Genomic DNA, 19,591 nt, shown 5'->3' on the forward strand with positions numbered 1-19,591 from the left:
ATGCCATGCTTTCTTCACACAGCCACCCATTCCTAGAATGGAGGATAACTTTCTCCTTCTGTATCACCAGGTCTAGATAAAGAAACAGCTGTCGCCTAACCAGTTTGGCTCAGTGGATAGAGTGTCGGCCCACGGACTAAAGGGTCCCGAGTTCGATGCCAGTCAAGAGCACATGCCCGGTTGCAGGCTCGATCCCCAGTAGGGAGCATGCAGGAGGCAGCCAATCAATGGTTCTCTCTCATCATTGATGTTTCTCTCTCCCTCTCACTTCCTCTCTGAAATCAATAAAATATATTAAGGAAGGAAGGAAGGAAGGAAGGAAGGAAGGAAGGAAGGAAGGAAGGAAGGAAGGAAGGAAGGAAGGAAGGAAGGAAGGAAGAAGGAAGAGAAAGGAAAAAAGAAAGAGCTGTCTATTGTACTAGCCTGGGTACTCACTTTCTCTTTTTGGTTTCTTTGAACCCTGCCTACAAATTTGCAGAGTCTCTTTGTTCAGTGCTTTTCAAATGAACCAGTGTATGTGTGCAAGCTCTTTCCTGCCAGAACCCTGGTTGATAGACCTGGTGTGTAAGACCTGAATGGAAATCATTTTCTATTTGTTTCTCTGAGTAATTCACTGACTACTCTGGGACATTTTTATAGTTCTGATTATTTCATAAATATTTACATGTATTCTTTTTACCAGCCATGTTTCTGAGGTAGGTGATCATCAGAACAAAGGGGCCTTCACAACATGTTCAGCCTCAGCAGCAGCAGTGTCACCTGCAACCTTATAAATTATAAATTAAACCTTATAAAAATATAAATTATTACCTGGCCAGGCTGACTCAGTGGTTAAGCATCAACCTATGAACCAGGAGGTCATGCTTCAATTTCCTGTCAGAGCATATGCCTGGGTTGTGGGCTTGATCCCCACCCAGTAGGATTGGCAGGTACGAGGCAGCCAATTGATAATGCCCTCATCATTGATGTTTCTATCTCTCTCTCCCTCTCCCTTCCTCTCAAATCAATAAAAATATTTTTTTTTTAAATTTAAAATATATCTATATAAATTATTGGGCCCAGTCCCAGACCTACTGAATCAAGAATCTGGGGAGTAGGGCCAGCCATCTGCACAGCCATCTGTGTTTTATCAAGCCCTCCAAGGACCTAATACATGCTCAAGTGTGAAAGCCACTAATGTGACATACTATGGTTACATACATGTTTTAATCTAAGGAACCCTGTTCGCCACTCTCCCAACCCCCACTCCTGCCAGAGACCAATTCCAGCCTGACAGCAGGGCTGAATCATCTGGGAACGGCTGATGGCATTTCCCCAAACCTGAAAAGGGATGATTGTGGCTGCCAGACAGCTCAGTGCATATTAATCTACATGTTATTTCCTCCTACTGGCCAAACCTGAACAGCCGTAGGCTAATTCCCCCATTCTGACAAGGCTTGTGTATACCCTTTGAAGTGTATATCTCTGCCTCGCCTTAGGACAAATTGTGTTAATAAAAAGCATGGGGTCCTGGGACGAAGAGATCTGAGACCTGAGACCTTAGACCTTAGACCAGTGATGGCGAACCTATGACATGCCTGTCAGAGGTGACACACGAAATCATTTTTTTGGTTGATTTTTCTTTGTTAAATGGCATTTAAATATATAAAATAAATATCAAAAATATAAATCTTTGTTTTACTATGGTTGCAAATATCAAAAAATTTCTATATGTGACACGGCACCAGAGTTAAGTTAGGGTTTTCAAAATGCTGACACGCCGAGCTCAAAAGGTTCACCATCACTGTGCTTAGACCTTAGAACTTAGATCTTAGTTTCCCTTAAGCTAAGCTCTTCTGACCCCCAAATGCCTTTCAAAATTATGCCTCATCTCCAGACTCTTTATTAATCTACGCACAGCCTTCTCCAGATTGCTGAACCCTTCTTAATGCTGGAACAAGAACCCCAGCACACTCCACTGCAAAGGACTTTTTCCCCAATCTAGTAGTTCTATGACAGGAGTGCATTGATGCATCAGAATGATGCATGAAGCTTGTTCAAAATCCCATTGCCCAGGTCCCACATTGGATTCACTCAACCCTCTCTTCCTGTTGTCAGTATGTCAGGTCATTGAGTAAGTCTCTAAGTATGTCTTCCTTAGAGCTCACAGCCTCCAGAGGATGGATGCACTTCCTTTGGGTTTCTTTTCCATTTGGTGTGGTTTCTCACCATGTCGAGTTGAGTGGTTTCTAAACTTGAGTTTCTGTTTATCGCAATAACTTTGTACAGTGAGAGATGATTACTAGATATATTATGGTGATCACACCATAAAGTATATAAATGTAGAATCACTATATTGTACACATGAATTATATTATTGTACTAGAGGCCCAGTGCACAAAAATTTGTGCACTCAGGGGGGTCCCTCAGCCCGGCCTGTGCCCTTTCACAGTCTGGTTCCCCTCAGGGAATGACCACCTGCTGGCTTAGGCCCGCTCCCCTGGCGATTGGGCCTAAGCTGGCAGTCAAACATCCCTCTGGCAGCCCAGGAGCCCTCGGGTGATGTCCACTTGCCAGCGGGGACCAGGCCTAAGCTGCAGTCGGACATCCATAGCGCTGCTGAGGAGGCGGGAGAGGCTCCCGCCACCACTGCTATACTGGCAGCCATCAACCTGGCTTGTGGCTGAGCAGAGCTCCTCCTGTGGGAGCACACTGACCACCAGGGGGCAGCTTCTGCATTGAGCGTCTGCCCCCTGGTGGTCAGTGTGTGTCGTAGTGACCAGTCATTTCTAGTCATTCTGCTGTTAGGGTCAATTTGCATATTACCCTTTTATTATATAGGATAGAGGCCTGGTGCATGGGTGGGGGCTAGCTGGTTTGCCCTGAAAGGTGTCCCGGATCAGGGTGGGAGTCCCGCTGGGGTGCCTGGCCAGCCTGGGTGAGGGGCTGATGGCTGTTTGCAGGCTGGCCACAGCCCCCAGCCACCCAAGCTCCCAGTGGAGGCTGGCTGGAAGCAGGCATCTGGGATTTATTTATCTTCTATAATTGAAACTTTGTTGCCTGAAGCGGAGGCCACAGCTGGCCAGGGCAGGTGGGAAGCTTGGCTTCCTTCATCACTGGGGCAACCAAGCCTCCTGCTTGCTCCAGCTCCATGGCTGCATGCCGCCATCTTGGTTGGGTTAATTTGCATATAGTCTCTCTGATTGGCTGGTGGGCATGGCTTGGGGCATAGCATGGCTTGTTTCTCTTTTATTAGATTAGATATGAACCATACTTTAAGGTTTTTTAAACCAACAAAATAAAACCATATTCTTACCGTTAAGACCAAGTAAATGTAAAATATAATATCAAAGAAAAAAAAGTGAACTAAGGCTTTGCTACTGACTCAGTGTGGTCTGCAGACCAGCAGCACCTGGGAGTCCCCAAACCCACTGAAACTCACTGAACTAGAATTTCTAACAAAATCCCCAAGTGATCCATATGCTGATTAACATTTGAGAAGCCCTGGTTTCAGAGATGGTGAATCATAGAAGCCCAGTAGTGGGGACTTAACCTTACTCGGAATTTGTGGTTATTTTTGGAAGCAAGCCAAAAAATGCCTATCTGCTGAGAAAAGCTTGGTATTTGGGAAGATAAAAAGGAAGTAGAAATTAGGCGCACAGCGAAAAAGAAAGTAGCCTGCATTCTTGATCCCTGAAAGCAGGTTTTCCTTCATTTTTTGGTCTTAGATATCCTTCAACAAGCTCCCTCTTCATGTTAGCTAACTTGAGTATCTGTTGTGTTTTTTGTTTTTTGTTTTTTGCAATTGATGACTTTCAAAGAGATGAACTAAATCATGAGTAAGAGAAAATTAAAATGAGTATTTGGAGTCATTTTGCAGATCCTGTATAGGCTTTATTTATGAGCAAATTGCCTTTTAAAATATATATTAAATAATACATAGTCATTATTTTTAAAAATCAATCTTTTTTTTCCCAGAGAGAACCAAAGTAGAAAGAACTTTCTTCCCCCAAAGCCTTATTATCATTCCCCAGAGGTAACCAGTTCACAGTTTCTTGTATAAAATAACCTTTAATAATTTTCCTATGTACCTATAATGTCCCCTGTTTCCCCCCTCTTGGCAGCAACAAAGGAAGAGAAAGCTGATCGTATTATTATCAATAAAGCTAGAGGGACATCCTATCTAATAATAGACAAACATGGTAATTGACCGTACCTTCACTATGCCTCCCATGGGCTAATCAGCATGATATGCAAATTAATCGCCAACAAAGATGGCGGCTAATTTGCATACTGCAGGCAGGGCGGGCCAGTGTGAGCCGCCATCTGGGCCCCCCTGTGCTGCCTAAGCCCTGGCCCAAGCCGGGACCCCCGTGTGTGGCCCTGTGCACGCCGGGGCTTGGCGGCGAGATTGGCTCGAAGAAGCCCTATTCTTGCAGGAATATTCCTGCAACGGGCTTCTAGTATTTAATAATATCTAACATTTGTTTAACTCATTACTTTTTAAAATTACCTTCTGTAGCTTTATTTCTAAAGCTAGAAGCTCAGTGCACAAAATTCGTGCACAGGTAGGGTCCCTAGCAGCTGCTGGCTGCTGGCTGCTGGCAGGGGCCTCTCTTCCCCAGCTGCCAGCTGCCGGCTGGGGCCTTCTTTCATTCCTCACCGCCCCCTGGTGGTAAACGCACATCATAGTTAGTGATCGAACTCTTGGTCAGTCAAACTCATGAGGGAACACTTTGCATATTAGCCTTTTATATATATAGTCAGAGGCAGACAGTAGGGCAAGCATCACCACTTTCATTGATTTGACATGTGTTTTTTAAAAATATACTAGTATATATTTTTTATTTCAGAGAGGAAGGGAAAGAGAGAGATAGAAACATCAATGATGAGAAAGAATCATTGATTGGCTGCCTCCTGCACGCCCCCTACTGGGAATTGAGCCTGCAACCTGAGCATGTACCCTTGGCTGGAATGGGACCCTTCAGTCTGCAGGCTGACGGTCTATCCACTGAGCCAAACCAGCTAGGGCTGATTTGACATATGGATACACTGAGGTCTAAACTCCTGTCCTCAATTTTCATTGAGGTTCACTAAATAAGTAGTTATGTGAGAGTTCTTGCTGTATTTGCTTTAAATTATTGATGACATTTGCCTTTAAGTCTCATGTATGGGTTTTCTTTTAGATTTAATGCTAGAGACAGACCATCACCCCTGAGAAACTCAAATGCCTCTTAATGACTGAATCACTGTTCACATTTTTAACTTTTTCCTTGACTCCCAGGGTGCTGTGAATGAGAAAGGGGCTCTGTAATAAGGCTGACAAGCTGTCACAGTGCCACATGGTGACTCAAAGTAACCACACAGGATGGTCTGATCACAAATTCCTAACAGGGCAGGCCATGGTGGGTAGTCATGTCCCAGGCCTATAGCTTCCTTAGCCAAGGTCAGTGTGTACCGTAAGTGAACCCTGACCACTGTTTTTATGCATCTAGGAGAACATGCCTTTGCAATGTCAGAGTAATTTTCTTTTCTAGACCTCTCAAAGCCACAGCCATAGGCACTGGGACATAAAATCACCAGAACATGAGATCAAAGATCCCCTCATTGTTATGTGGTTCCCTGCATACCATTCCGATGTGCTATAAATGTTAATTATTAACTATCCTGTACCCACCAATGTAAAAGAAGTATGTGTCCATCATTTTACATTTTATCCAATCCCAGAGGTTTCCTCACTTTGCTTTCTCCCGCCTCCTTAATCTACCACCAATGTATTTCATGTAACCCTCCTTACGTCTTCTCCTTTAATTCTAATGTATAAAATAAGCTGTAAAACTGTCAATTCTCGGAGCATTTTTTCAATCCATTGAAGTTTGGTTCAGGGCATGTCCTCAAAATTTTGACTCAAATGAACTCTTATAAAAACATTTCTAAGAAAAGAAAAGACAAAAATAAATAAGAAAGAATAAAAACAACAAGATAAATAAAATAAAATAAAAACATAAAATATACACAAAACATTTCTATAGGCTGGGTTCTTTTATGGACAGTGCTTAGAGTCAAACCAGAAGTCAACCACAACTGGTTTTTCTTGTTGGCATGATTTTGTTCTTTTCCCTGGCTATGAGCTCCTATTTCTATGTTACCATTTCATTGTATTTTTTTGTTGTTTAATAATAAGCTGCTTTAAGTATTTTTGTGGAGTACAGATAAATGTAACCCTTAGATAAATATAACATTTAAATTGAGGAAATGAAGCCATCAATGAAAACTTACGTAAATTTACTGAGATATTTGCTGGCGGAGCTAGAACTAGAATTGTGGTTTCCTAAATTCTTGTTCATGTGATTTCCTCTGTTCCACATGAGCTGAATGTCAAGTTTTTTCCCCTTAACCATGGAACATATTATATTTGTTTTTAAAAGCATGGCAACCCTGCAGATATCGCTGACCATGTTGTTTGAATTGAAAATGTGCTTTAGCTTTTGAAGGCCACTGAGCTCTGCCTTACTTGTTGTTTTCAAAGGAAGTTTCTTCGCATAAGGATCCACCCAGTGTTGAGTGCCTGTAAAATGCCAGCAAATACTATGAAAGATGAAGATCCTATAGTTTTCGCTGCACTAAATGATTCTATAAAAATGCAGGACATCATTTTTTTCTGTCAGCCTTTTCCCAAATGGATAGCAAATATCTACCGTGAATAAAAACATATAAAAGAAAAAAAATGGGCAAAGCACTTTGGTGGGCAGAGAGATGAGTCATGCTTTCAAAAAAGGTCAGTGTGAATCCTATTTTGTTTTGTTTTGCTTTGTTTTATAAATGTAGACCTTTCTCTCAGGTACTTATATGAGGATTTTAAAGTCTCTCTATTTTAAAAAATACCCAATTTAATTTATTCTGTGATGAAAAGGCTTTTTATTGATCTTTCATAGAAATAAACAGGATGCTAATGGGAAACCTGTTTATTCCAGATGAAATACAACAGTGTGTAGAGTGGCTAAATGCCATTTACTGTCAAGAGTGCCCTCTGCTGGCGATTGCCTTGAATTAAAAAAATATTCTATTGGCTTCAAAATTTCATTTGTTGACCAAGTGAGGTTTTTAATGCATTGGTTTAAATATACTGTATATATGTCTGAAGGGGGGAATACCCAAGATTTTAGGTTAAGAATAAAAATAAGCAAATTTAACAGCTCCAGGCACAATGTTACATGTCAGAACATTATTGCTTCAATGTGACAAGACAGTAGTTTTCAGCAAGGATTGATTGAGTGCTTATTCTGTGAGAGGCTCTGTGCAGGCATTGGGGTCACAGAGGTGATGCTGATATGAGCCCACATCAGGATCTCAGAGTCTTGTGGGGAAGTCAGACCCACTCACAGACTGTTACCCTGCCATGTGTTGAGTGCAAAGGGAGACCTGAGGGACACCTAAGTCATCCTGGGGAGGGAGGAGTTAGGAAGGCTTCCTGAGGGAGGCTGGCAGAAGGAAGACAAGGCAGGGCAAGGAAAGGCATTCCAGGAGAGAGAAGGGATCAGGTAAGAGAAAACATGGCGGGTGTGCAGAACTTTAATAAGCAGCTCATGCAGGGCTTGCCTGGAGATGATGCTGTACAACCGCGCTTCTCAGGTGTTTGAGGATCCCCAAAGAGCTTTTGTTCATGTGGATTTTATTTCTTGGTGATTACCTCGTTAGAAATTAAAACAGAAATTTTGAACATCGTTACTGATATATTTAACTACATGTTGCCCTAAGCTATATTTCATGGGCAGGGGGAGCCCGAAGTTTTCTAAACACAAACGAATGAGAAGGGTGGGACTTGTTTGCAAAACTTTTTTCTTTTTTCTTTTAGCAGGCTTAATTCACTTTATTTTTCTTGTATAAAATTATGTGGTGGCCACAGCTGGAGCCTGGGTCCTCTGCACAGAAACTCTGGTGTGGGTCTTGACAAGATGGTCAGTGAATTCCTGATAGGGAGACTTGGTGAACACAGTCTCTTTCCAGAGATCTGGAGTGAGATAGCTGTAGGTCTCAGAGATGGCATCAAAGGTGGCCTTGGCGAAGTTGCCCAGGGTGGCAGTGCAGCCCCTGGCCGAAGTGTAGCAGTCGTCAATACCAGCCATCATTAGCAACTTCTTAGGCACAGGGGCCGAGACAATGACCGTACCCCTGGGGGCAGGGATGAGGCGCACCAGTACAGAGCCACAGCGGCCAGTCACCTTGCAAGGTACGGTGTGGGGCTTGCCAATCTTGTTTCCCCAGTAGCCTCGCCACACGGGCACAATAGAGAGCTTGGCCAAGACGATGGCTCCACGGATGGCAGTGGCTACTTCCTTTGAGCACTTCACACCCAGACCGACATGTCCATTGTAGTCCACAATGGCGACAAATGCCTTGAACCGGGTCCTCTGGCCAGCACGTGTCTGCTTTTGCACAGGCATGATCTTCAAGACTTCGTCCTTGAGGGATGTCCCCAAGAGAGTCAATGATCTCCGACTCCTTGATGGGCAAGGAGAACAGGTAGATTTCCTCTAGGGACTTGATTTTCATGTCCTTGACCAGGAGGCCCAGCTTGGTGACAGGGATCCACTCCTTGTCCTCGGCCTTGCCTCCACGAGCTCCGCGGCCTCGGCCCCGGCCCCGGCCCCTACCCCGGCCGGCCGCGACCCCGGCCCCGGATGCCGCTGCCAAATCCTCCACGGAAGCTGCCGCGACCTCCTATTCCGGGGCCCCCGGGGCCCCCGGGCCCTCCCGCAGCACCGGCGTCATCAGCCATTTGGTGTTTCGTCGGAAAAGAAGCTGCAAAACTTTTAATGTCTGGCTTAACAGGAGCCCACTGGGTTCTCATACCTGCCTCTGCACCCCATCTATTGCAAGGCCACGTGTCAGGAAGCAGCTGGAAAACCCTTCTGTGCACTCATTAAAGCAAAACGGGAACAAAGGCAAATAACATCATAGTGTTATTATGAACGTACTTTTGGTTTTGTGAGCTCCCAGGGGTGCGCAGGCTATGCTTGGAGGACTATGGCTGCAGAGTAGGCAGGGGCAAGTCCCTGAGGGAGAGCTGTGCACAGAACCCTGAGTGCACTCAAACTTACCAAGGGCCTGAAGGACTTTAGCTTGGAAATATACAATCAGGTTTGAGGGATTTTGTTTTTGTTTGTTTTGTTTTGTTTTGTTTTAATTTCAGAGAGGAATGGAGAGGGAGAGAGAGATAGAAACATCAATGATGAGAGAGAATCATTGATCGGCTGCCTCCTGCACACCCCGCACTAGGAATCAAGCCCACAACTCGGGCATGTGTCCTGAGCGGGAATCAAATCATGACCTCCTGGTTCATAGGTCAATGCTCAATCACTGAGGCACTCAGGCCAGGCATGTCAGGTTTGAGTTCTAAACCCTCCTTTTTGCAGCTGTGGCATGCAAATATTCGAGGGGCACAGGACTTGAGATAAGATAATTAGTTAGAAAGTAATTGCAGTTGTTTGGGTAAGAAATGACAAGAGACTTAACTAGAGCAGTGTGTCCAGAGATAGAAAGAAGGGAACGGATTTTGAAAAATATTTAGGAAGTAGAATTGATTAGACTAGGGCAGTGGTCGGCAAACTGCGGCTCGCGAGCCACATGCAGCTCTTTGGCCCCTTGAGTGTGGCTCTTCCACAAAATACCGACTGCGCATGGGCCACGAAGTTTCAATCACACTGTACGTGCGCGCCCGCACGTGGTATTCACAGGTGCACACTTTCAACTGTGATTGGTTACTGTCACTGACTCTTTCCACTCCACTTTCTCCTCCATCATAATTCCTCAAGTGTTGGATGGCTTGGGGGGGGGGGGGGGCTGTAAGCATTTTGGGGATTCAGTCAAGGAAAATTTGAACTGGGAGTGTGTTTAGCTTGATTTTAGTGGAATATCTTCAGGTGATTTTCAGCTGCTTCAGTTAAGTTATTGCTGACTCACCCAGCAGAGGAAGGACTTCCAGGAACACCCCATCCCACACTCTGCTGAAGTGGGGAGCCAGATGTATGGAAATATGAGCTAACTGTATTGTATCCTGCACCAGAAGTTTGAGGGGAGGTGAAGGAAAAACAAGGTTAAAAATGTATGGGGCCAGAAGTAATCTGGGTTCTTCAAATCTTCAGATATATTTAAACAATGAAAGCAGAGAATTTTGTTCTCATCAATGACTAGTCAGGAATTGTCACTTTTCCCAGTAAGCTGTGGTGTCTGTTTCCCCACTCCTTGAATCTGGGCTGGTCCTGTGAGTTGCTTTGACTAATAGAATATGGTGAAATGATGTTGAGTAATTTTGGAACATAGACCATACATAACTTCCTGCTTTTGCATACTGAGAATGTTCCCTCTTGGAATTCAGATGCCATGTTTTTAGAATTCCATTTCAGGAGAAAAGGCCAGGTGGAGGACCATGTCCCTTAGCTCACAGCCAGACACAAAGTACCAGCCATGCAGTGAGCCATCGTGGATGTTCCAGCCCCGCGCGCTGAGGATTGGACCCCAGGTCAACACTTCGTTTAGCAGATGATCCACCAAGCTAAGCCCAGTCAACCCAGAATCATACAGTAACAAACAGCTATTGTTTTAACTTAGGGGTTTCAGAATATGTTTACTCAGCAATAGATAACCTGTGTTTGGATAGGAAGGAGAATAAAATGGAGATAAAGAGGTCAAAGGGGAGTTTCTTCTGGACAGATTTGACTATATTTATAGAGCTAAGAAGGAATGAGTAGAGTGAGAGTTAAAGATGCAGGAGAGAGGGGCGGTACTTCAGCAAGTCCTTGAATGAGATGTTAATGAATTGGATTAAGGACACAAATTGAGGCACTGGCTTTGTCTAGAAGGCAGTAACTTCAGTCTATAGGCATGGTGGAAATGAAGTCAGGAGGGGCATGCTACTTAGCTTAGTGAATCATTTATCTTAAAGTAAAATATTTAAAATAACGTTAATCTGTGATCAAGCAAATAAGTGTTTATTATTTCTTTACTTCATGAATTTAACCAGAATAAAGAAAATATAATTTGATTTCCTATTAAAAAAATAAAAACAGAAAGAAGGGAAGACAACATTCTATAAGTAGTAGAATTGCTTTCACTACTTAAAATTTCTCAAACTTCTGCCAGGCCGCTATGGTGCAGTGGTTGAGCTTTGATCTATGAACCAGGTGGTCACTCGATTCTCTGACAGGACACATGCCCTGGTTACTGGCTCAATTCCCAGTACGGAGTCATGCCAGAGGCAGCCGATCAATGATTCCCTCTCATCACTGATGTTTCTTTCTCTCTTTCCCTCTCCCTTCCACTTTGAAATCAATAAAAGTATGTTTTAAAAAATTTCTCAAACTATTAATTTGACTTCTATAGGATAATTGTGGGATGTGTTAAATAGATCATTCTTTTAGGGCAGTTTGCAACAGTTTATTTAACAAAGGAAAAACCTCAATATCTATTAAGAAAAATGCAGAAAGCACTTGAATTGTGGAAGGATAAAAAGAAAATCTTCACTTTATTCATTTTATCAAAACCATGTTTTGCTTTAAAATTTGGTTGAAATTACTTTGAATTATTAAAATTTTCTTGGAAATATTTAAATAACCCTTACTTATTTACTTTCTGAAAAAAGAGCTGTATATTTTATTGCGTAACCATTTAAACAATGTTTACATTACATACATTAACATTTAAAAATAGTTACTTCTCCCGCCCCCATAAAATCCTCATAAACTCCAGAGTACTACAAAAGATGGAAAGAACAGTTTGACATCTGAAACATACTTCACAGCATTTAAATCCAGTGTGGCATACAAGTAATAGAAGTACTTCATCCATTCCATAGTTTCCAAATTATGGGGAACCATGTATTAAGCAAAGATCCATACAACAAGCAATCAGTCATCAATACTATTTTGACAATATATATGTAGCAATTTGCCTTTGATCCATGAAATCTGTCTTGCAGCATCTTTTCCAGCTGCTGATTGTAAAGTGTATTTCTTATAAATTTGGACAAGTCTCATGATGGCTTCTTTGCACACTCTCTACTGTTTATCTAAAGTTCTCTATCTCACAAAATTAAGTAAGTGATCATTAGCCAGAATGTCCTTCTTTAGCAGCTGCAACTACAGACACAATAACATCATACCTAACAGCTTTCTCAGGGGCATGTGACCTCATTTTAGGAGACTCTGTTAAGTCCTTTGTTAAATCAGGATGGTTCATGAGACAGCAGCTAGCAAATTTCACACATTCCCGGTGCATTGGTACATGAATGTCACTAACCCTACCCAAGTAACACTGCCAAAGTGGTTTGTTTGGAGAAGCCAAATTCTGAATCCTTTGACCGAAACAGTTTTGCTAGTAGTTTAACAACTTGCTCCTCATTATTATTGCTCTTTAATTTAAATTCAACCTGGCATAAAACTGAGAGCAGCAAATGACATCAATATTATAGAGCATCAAAATTAAGTCAAAGACATGCTCTCACAAATTGCTGATAGATGTTTTCCCAAGCATCAGAACCTGATTTTAAAAACTGGTTAATACATGAATGGACACAGACAATAGTGTGGTGAAGGCCTGGAGTGGGGTAGGGTCTGGGAGGAGGGCAGTAAAGGTGGAGAATGGGGTACATCTATAATACAATCTATATAATAAAGAGCTAATATGCAAATGGTTGTGACACCCTCATGTGTAACGACCAATCAGCTGGAGGCTGCATGTGTAGCAGGAGTGGGTGGGCGGGGACTTGTAGCATCGGGAATTTGTGTAAGGCTCACCTCCCTGCCCCCGGCCCCAGGGACATGAGGCTCGTGGAGGCCTACCTCTTTGGGGCAATGGATCACAGGGCTCCTGCACTGTGACAGGGCACAGGCCAGGCTGGGGGGTGCCCCCCATGAGTGCACAAATTTTGTGCACCGGGCCACTAGTTCTATATAATAAAAGGCTAATATGCAATTGGACCAAACAGCAGAATGACTGGTCACTATGACACGCACTGACTACCAGGGGGCAGACACTCAATGCAGGAGCCTCTCCTGCCTCCATGGCAGCACTAAGGATGTCTGACTGATGGCTTAGGCCTGCTCCATCAGTCAGGCATCCACTGAGTGCTCCCAGACTGTGAGAGGGCGCAGGTCGGGCTGAGCCCACCCACCCCGAGTGCATGAAATTCATGCACCAGGCCTTTAGTCAATAATAAAAAACCCTAAGAAAGTTTTTTTTTAATTGGTAATATATGGTTCAATAGCTTGAGCTGTCCTCTTCAGTAACACCTTTGCCAAATCATATGCTTGCTTGTTTAAATTCTATGGGCAAAAGCTCCTGCGATGCTATATCACCTTACAAATTTTAGAATTCATGAGGTCTACCATGTGCATATGAACTTTCTGATTGTGGCTATTATTTGTAATGGAAAATACTGTTCTGTATAATTGTGTAAAATTTCATTGTTGTCTTTCAACTCAAGGCATATATTATATGACTTGACCCAAGCAATGTTCTCAATAAAAAATACCTGTTGAATTTGTATCCTCTAACCCCTTCAACTGCCTTGTAATAAACATGAATATATCCTTTCATTTATCAGGGGATGTGTAAGGAGCTTCGGGAGCTTAAATTCTGAAAATATCATCAAGGCAACAGGCTATCAGTAGGTGAACACCTTTAACAGGATGCTTGAGGAAAAAGTCTGAAGCAAGATGTAGTCAGGTTTAAGTAAAGCTCCTTTTCTTTTTCAGAGTCCTGGTCCATATCCACGAACATTTTCACAAACATCTTTAACCGTCTCACCATCTCCTCTTTAGATATTTTATCTGAGATTTCCTTGACACCAGGAGGATAAGTAATATTTCCATCATTGGTCCTCCTCTTTGAATGAGCCATGATGGAAATATGTTTACCCCACCCTGGATTGAGATGTTGCCTTCTCTAACACCTCAAGTCTGGGTTAAGTATCCTTTGTACAGGTTTCCAAGACAACCTGGGCTCTGGTGGAGGGAGGGCAGAGTGGACTAGAGTCCTGTGAGGAGAGACTGTGGTTTGTGGATCTGGGGAGAGAGCTGAAGGGTCAGCCGCCAGGATCCCTGTGCTGAGTCTCTCTCCCACACTGCAGATGCCATCTTTCTTGGGTGGGGTACTCCCCTCCTTACGGCATCACCCTCTGGTCTCTAAATAACTTCTTTAAAAACTATATTTTGACAGGTTTCCCTGATATGAGCAGCACATACTGTATCCAGACATAAAATGAATGTCATCAAGGAGACCAATGAGCCACCATTCTTGAAAGGCAGCTGGAGGACTCCAATGGGCAGAAGATTTGGGCAGAACTGTGGTTAGGAATCTGAGATACAGAGAGAAAGACACAGCTGGGAACCAGAAAATGAGACAAGGAGCACACTACCAGATGGAGCCATTTTATTTCCAAACATGAGTCAAAACAAATATACATTTTCCTACCTCCATACTGGATTTTCATCTTATAAAATATATGTGCTGCTAAAATCCTTCATAAAATCTGCCTTTCCCTTTTGCAGTGGGAAATAAGCAAAAAGTCAAAGGTTAAAAGGTCATGCATAAAATATTTATCCACCGAGATAATTATATAATAGTCTTAAATTCTTCACAAATCAATGATAAAACATGAAGACTAATTAACACTTCACTATATTTTTCTGTACTTCAAGACTTTTTTCTTCATATATTTCTGTCATATTTCACAAACAACGATTTACAAAAAAGTTATCAACTTTTTCATAAAGTAGGAAAACAAAACAAAGCCATAGCATTGAAAATATCCTATATAATAAAAGGCTAATATGCAAATCAACTGAACGGCACAAGTTGTTATAATGCACACTGACCATCAGGGGGCAGACACTCAACACAGGAGCTGTCCCCTGGTGGTCAGTGCGCTCCCACAGGGGGAGTGCTGCTCAGCCAGAAGCCCTGAGTTGTGCTCATGGCTGGTGAGTACAGAGGCGGTGGCAGGAGCCTCTGCTGCCTCTAGGGCAGCACTAAGGATATCCAACTGACAGGGAGTGGGCCTAAGCCGTCAGTCAGACATCCCCCGAGGGCTCCCGGGCTGCAAAAGGGCACTGGCCGGGCTGAGGGACCCCCCCACCCCAGTGCACAAATTTTGTGCACCAAGCCTCTAGAGTGTGTGTGTGTGTGTGTGTGTGTGTGTGTGTGTGTGTATACCAATCTGCAGAGCATAAACTTAAAAAAGAAAAAAGAACAAAAGCTAAAAGAAAATAAACTCACCCCAAACCAAAATACCTTCAACATAAACTCTGTAGGCTTCCCAAAGGAGTTCTTAGCACTTGGATTTTTGGTTGCTTCATAGCCTCTCTTGGATCTAGTGGTTTTGTGTATCCTGACTCACAACTATTATTATTACAAGGAGAATTTTGAGGTCTGAGGCGAGACACAGTGCAAGTCATTAGACAAATCACACATATAAAAGCTTTAATGAAACTCAAGTATTTCATCAGAAACAGTGCTTGACCCCTTTTTCTTTCACGCCCTTTTCATCTGAGAGATCCCTTTAGAAATCTGGAGTCATCTGCTGTCTATAATTACTACTGGATTTGGCTTATAATCCTAGGGGGAGGAGATACCATTTTAAGGAATTCTGTGCATATATTATATTTTCTTTGCTTTATTAGAGGTAGATAACCTCAAAGGTTGTAAAAAAAAAAAAACCCACAAAACATAATATTAAACAAAGAGGGTGGCTGTAAGAGAGTAAGAACTAAAATCCTAATTTTTAAGAAAAAATACCTTTGATGAAGCATGTGTCTGTGTATATGGAATAAATGACCTACAAGAAAACACTGTAGAAGAAGAGGTCAATACACACAGTTTGCCAGCCTTACAAAAGTGGTTGGAATTTATAGTTGGAAGAAACCTCATAGGTCAAGTAATCAATTCTCTGATTTTAGAGGAAAGAGAAAAGAGGCCCAGAGTGACCTCTGGGCGGTGAGTGACTTGCCTGAGTACATTAGCACACTAATTGGTATGACTATTTTTTTACACACACTGTTGCATTTACTTGTTTTGTACAACAAGTAAAAAAATAACTGTGCAAATTTTCGTTTATTTCATTGCCAGAAGTGGGAAATACCCATCTTTCAAATGAGCAAAAGGTTCTATTCCTCCTCCCTGATAACAAATAAATTGTATCATTACTTGGCTGGACTGCTGCTCTCCGCAGTCCCTGAAAGAGGCAGGGATTGGGGGAGACGTGCGTGTGGCAGGAAAGAGAGCAGAGGTACTCAACTCACATCCGAATTGGAGTTCCCTGTGATGCCAAGATGTTCCCACTGGCAGTGAAGGCTTTACATCAAGTTAAACTCAGGTTATTGGAACTTCCAGACCTGATGGAAGGAGATGAGAGTGTAGGCACCAGGTGCCAACGTCTGCCCTTCACCCAGAAGAATAGGAGCTAGTGTTCCTTTGACCATTGAGAGCAGAAATGAGCAGTGTGTGTCTTGCCTAAGCTATCTATCAACTATCAACTTAGATGACTTTACTAGGTGGAGTCGTAGTTTCTAGTTATCTTAATTTGTATATGCATGTGAACATCAAAATACTTAGGCCTAATGTATAGTAGTATGAATAGCTATTTTACCTTTTTCCATAAATTAACATGTGGATATAATTCTCAGGTAGCTTTTTAAAAATATTATTTTTAATACTCATTATCAACTTTATTCTGAAAAATCTTGAGTCTAGCTACATATATGAACATTAAATAACTTAAAAAAATAAACAATACATTATATATATATATACCAAAATAGCCCCATTTTAAAGCTATGAGAGTGAAAGGGTTGAGTTTTCAAGAATAAGCTAGACCCTCCAGAATGTTTTTCCTAATTTTAACTATTATTAAACCTATCCTTTTTTCTGACTATGCCAAATATATACGCACCACTCTTGGCAATTTATGTCAGAAGTGTTCATTATGAAAGCAATAGGTTGATTCATTTGTTTTTACTTGTTCTACAATGGAAAATTTATTCTAAATTTAAATAAATTTGGTCCCAAAAGTTCTCCCCCTAGGAGATGGCATAACAAAAAAAAACAACCCAACAATGTATAGACATCTAATGCATGCAGCCTTATATTTTCTAATAATAGTGGTAGAAAGTAACATTCAAGTATCATCATAATCCAACTGGACTTATAGCTATCTCATAAAATTAACACTCTAAAGGAAGAACGTCATTTGAGAAACTTGTCCTTGCTAGAACACCTGTGCCGAAATTCCCATAGGAAATAAAACCATCCATCCACAAAGGACAGAGGGCACTTGGTACCCAGCGCTGACCTTCCAGGACATGCATTTAATAGTGCTCTGACCTCAAAGTAAACTCTAGCACACTGAAGAAGAGCCCACCCTTCCTGAACTCATTAAAGGTGACTGTATCCTCCAGAGGTGGAGCTATTTCTTCTAAGAACTTCTTGATGAAGGCAGGACCCACAGCTATTTCCAACTCCTACTCCTGCTCTCCGCAGGGATGGATACTCGCAGCAGTTTGGCTAAAACAAGAACAGAGAGACCGGCCCACCTGGAGAACCAGATTTAGATGTTCTTGCACTTCTGTTAGTCAAACGCAGTTTTGAAAATTAAATTAACATAAAGCAGGGGACAGAGATTCCATAACTCACAGGTAAGAGGGGGAAATGAGTCGACTAAAAAGTACACGTCTTTCCAAAGCAGGTGCAGGCGGTCAAGAAGGGCACAAGCATTCTAGAAACTCTACTCCTTCACAGGTTTTGATCCAGCCACTTAATGTAGCTATTCCTAGTCCGGATGCCCACGGAGAAGTTGGTGGGCCAGCTGGTGAAAATCATGCACCCGTGGAAGCCATCCTCGAAGTGGTCGAGGGTCACCTCCACTCCTGCACTCTCCAAGCGCTTTGCGTACATGATCCCATCGTCTCTTAGCACATCGTGCTCACAGGTCAGGATGTAGGTCTTGGGGAGGTGCTGCAGGACCTCCTGGTCGGCGATGAGTGGGGCAGCACGGGCATCCAGCAGCTGAGGGATCTCCTGGACAATCCTGCTGTTGCCGGTGGCCTGCACAACAGGCTGGTAGTTCTTGGTGATGGATTCGGGCAAGAGGGACATCCAGTTTAGGCGGGCCCTGAGGGCAGTAGCCGCTTCCACATCGAGTGAAGTGTGATTGTTCACTATCATGGCCTGGACAAAGTCATAGTTGCCTTTGAAGTAATCCACCCAGTACTTCACCATGACATAACGGGGCAGGATTGGGGTGTTCACATTTTGCTGATAGGAGGGTGTGTTAAAATCCAAAGCTTGGAGGACTGGATAAATTAAAGCTTGCACTTTGAGCTTGTTTTTCAAGTTGGCATCTTGACTAAACTGGAGGAGAAGAAGCAAACATATTATTTTATTTTGCATGGTTCCTTCTACAGAAACCACACCTAAAAAAGGTGTTACTTGGGCCCGGCCAGCGTAGCTCAGTGGTTGAGCATCAACCTATGTATGAACCAGGAGTTCACGGTTCTATTCCAGGTCAGGGCATATGCCCGGGTTGAAGGCTCGATCTCCAGTCGGGGGAGAGGGGGTAAGGAATGGTATGAAGGAGCCAGCTGATCAATGATTCTCTCTCATCATTGATGTTTCTATCTCTCACTCCCTCTCCCTTCCTCTCTAATATCTATATCTATATATATTTTTTAAAGGTGTTACTCTGAATCAGTCAAAAGGATACAGTTGTTAAATTTCTAGCAAGCATGGTATTAATATAGTTTAAAAAAATAAATAGTTCCTCATCACCAGCCGCTGCCACCACCTGATCAAGCTGCTGGACATTGACCAATAAAGGTACAATGTTTGCAACTCATAATTTTGAATGAAAACTGCCAAGGTACATGATCTCTTAGGTCTTTAAACCCTCATTAACATGTTACTTGTATCTATCCTCTGGCACTCAGCACATCCTTCCTGGGTGTTGTGGATGGATAATGTGTGAACCTCATTTCGTTTTGCATTCCCTGCAAGGCCCAAAAAGCAATGGCTTCCTGGGGAGAAAAGACAAGTCTGACTCTTCCAAAGGCGAAAGGCAGGAAATGAGCAGATGACAGGAATCCAGTGTTTCCGCAGGGCCTCAGGCGATCTCCTCCCGGTGAGCACTCAGCCTTCATGCTGGTGAGAGTGAGATTTTACATGGGGCTGGCCATGCACCCCCCATTCTGCTTCATGAGCACGTGCCCCAGAGTGAGGTCGAAATGGGAAGGGAAGGACCCCCTCACCTCAGCAAATCTCAGCTCCCCCGGGCCTCCCCAAATGTGAATGCACTGCCTCATGTAATTCTAGTGTCTCAAATGACTGATTTCTCAGGTAACATCTAAAAGACAGCTGATTAGCTCACTGTGGGCAACTAATCAATCCTCAAGGTAACTTTAGCTGTACTAGTACAATTCTGTTTCACACCGGCCTTTAGAACCCCATCCCCGGGGAAGATGTAACTGCTCTGGAAAATGGAGAGGAAAAGATCAGGAAATAGTGCCATTAATATGTGCCCAGAATTGTATAAGGACATCAGCTCTCTAAGTCCTAGCAATAG

General features: G+C 42.8%; 1 protein-coding gene and 3 pseudogenes across 2 annotated transcripts in view; all 4 read right to left on the reverse strand.

The window, feature by feature from the left end:
• Positions 1 to 7,634: 7,634 nt before the first annotated feature.
• Positions 7,635 to 8,795, reverse strand: LOC132230115 (small ribosomal subunit protein uS5-like; annotated as a pseudogene).
• Positions 8,796 to 11,714: 2,919 nt separating this feature from the next.
• LOC132230116 (sister chromatid cohesion protein PDS5 homolog B-like) lies at positions 11,715 to 12,510 on the reverse strand (annotated as a pseudogene).
• A 707-nt stretch (positions 12,511 to 13,217) lies between these two features.
• Positions 13,218 to 13,878, reverse strand: LOC132230117 (sister chromatid cohesion protein PDS5 homolog B-like; annotated as a pseudogene).
• A 514-nt stretch (positions 13,879 to 14,392) lies between these two features.
• Positions 14,393 to 19,591, reverse strand: part of NCEH1 (neutral cholesterol ester hydrolase 1) — a 70,089-nt gene continuing 64,890 nt past the window's right edge. For both annotated transcript variants that reach the window (XM_059687053.1, XM_059687054.1), the window contains exon 5: positions 14,393 to 18,384. In XM_059687053.1, the coding sequence (XP_059543036.1) occupies positions 17,767 to 18,384 (618 nt within the window). In that variant the 3' untranslated portion in view covers positions 14,393 to 17,766. The remainder of the gene's footprint in view (positions 18,385 to 19,591) is intronic.

The sequence above is a fragment of the Myotis daubentonii genome, chromosome 3 (genome assembly GCF_963259705.1).
Source record: "Myotis daubentonii chromosome 3, mMyoDau2.1, whole genome shotgun sequence".
NCBI classification, from domain to species: domain Eukaryota; kingdom Metazoa; phylum Chordata; class Mammalia; order Chiroptera; family Vespertilionidae; genus Myotis; species Myotis daubentonii.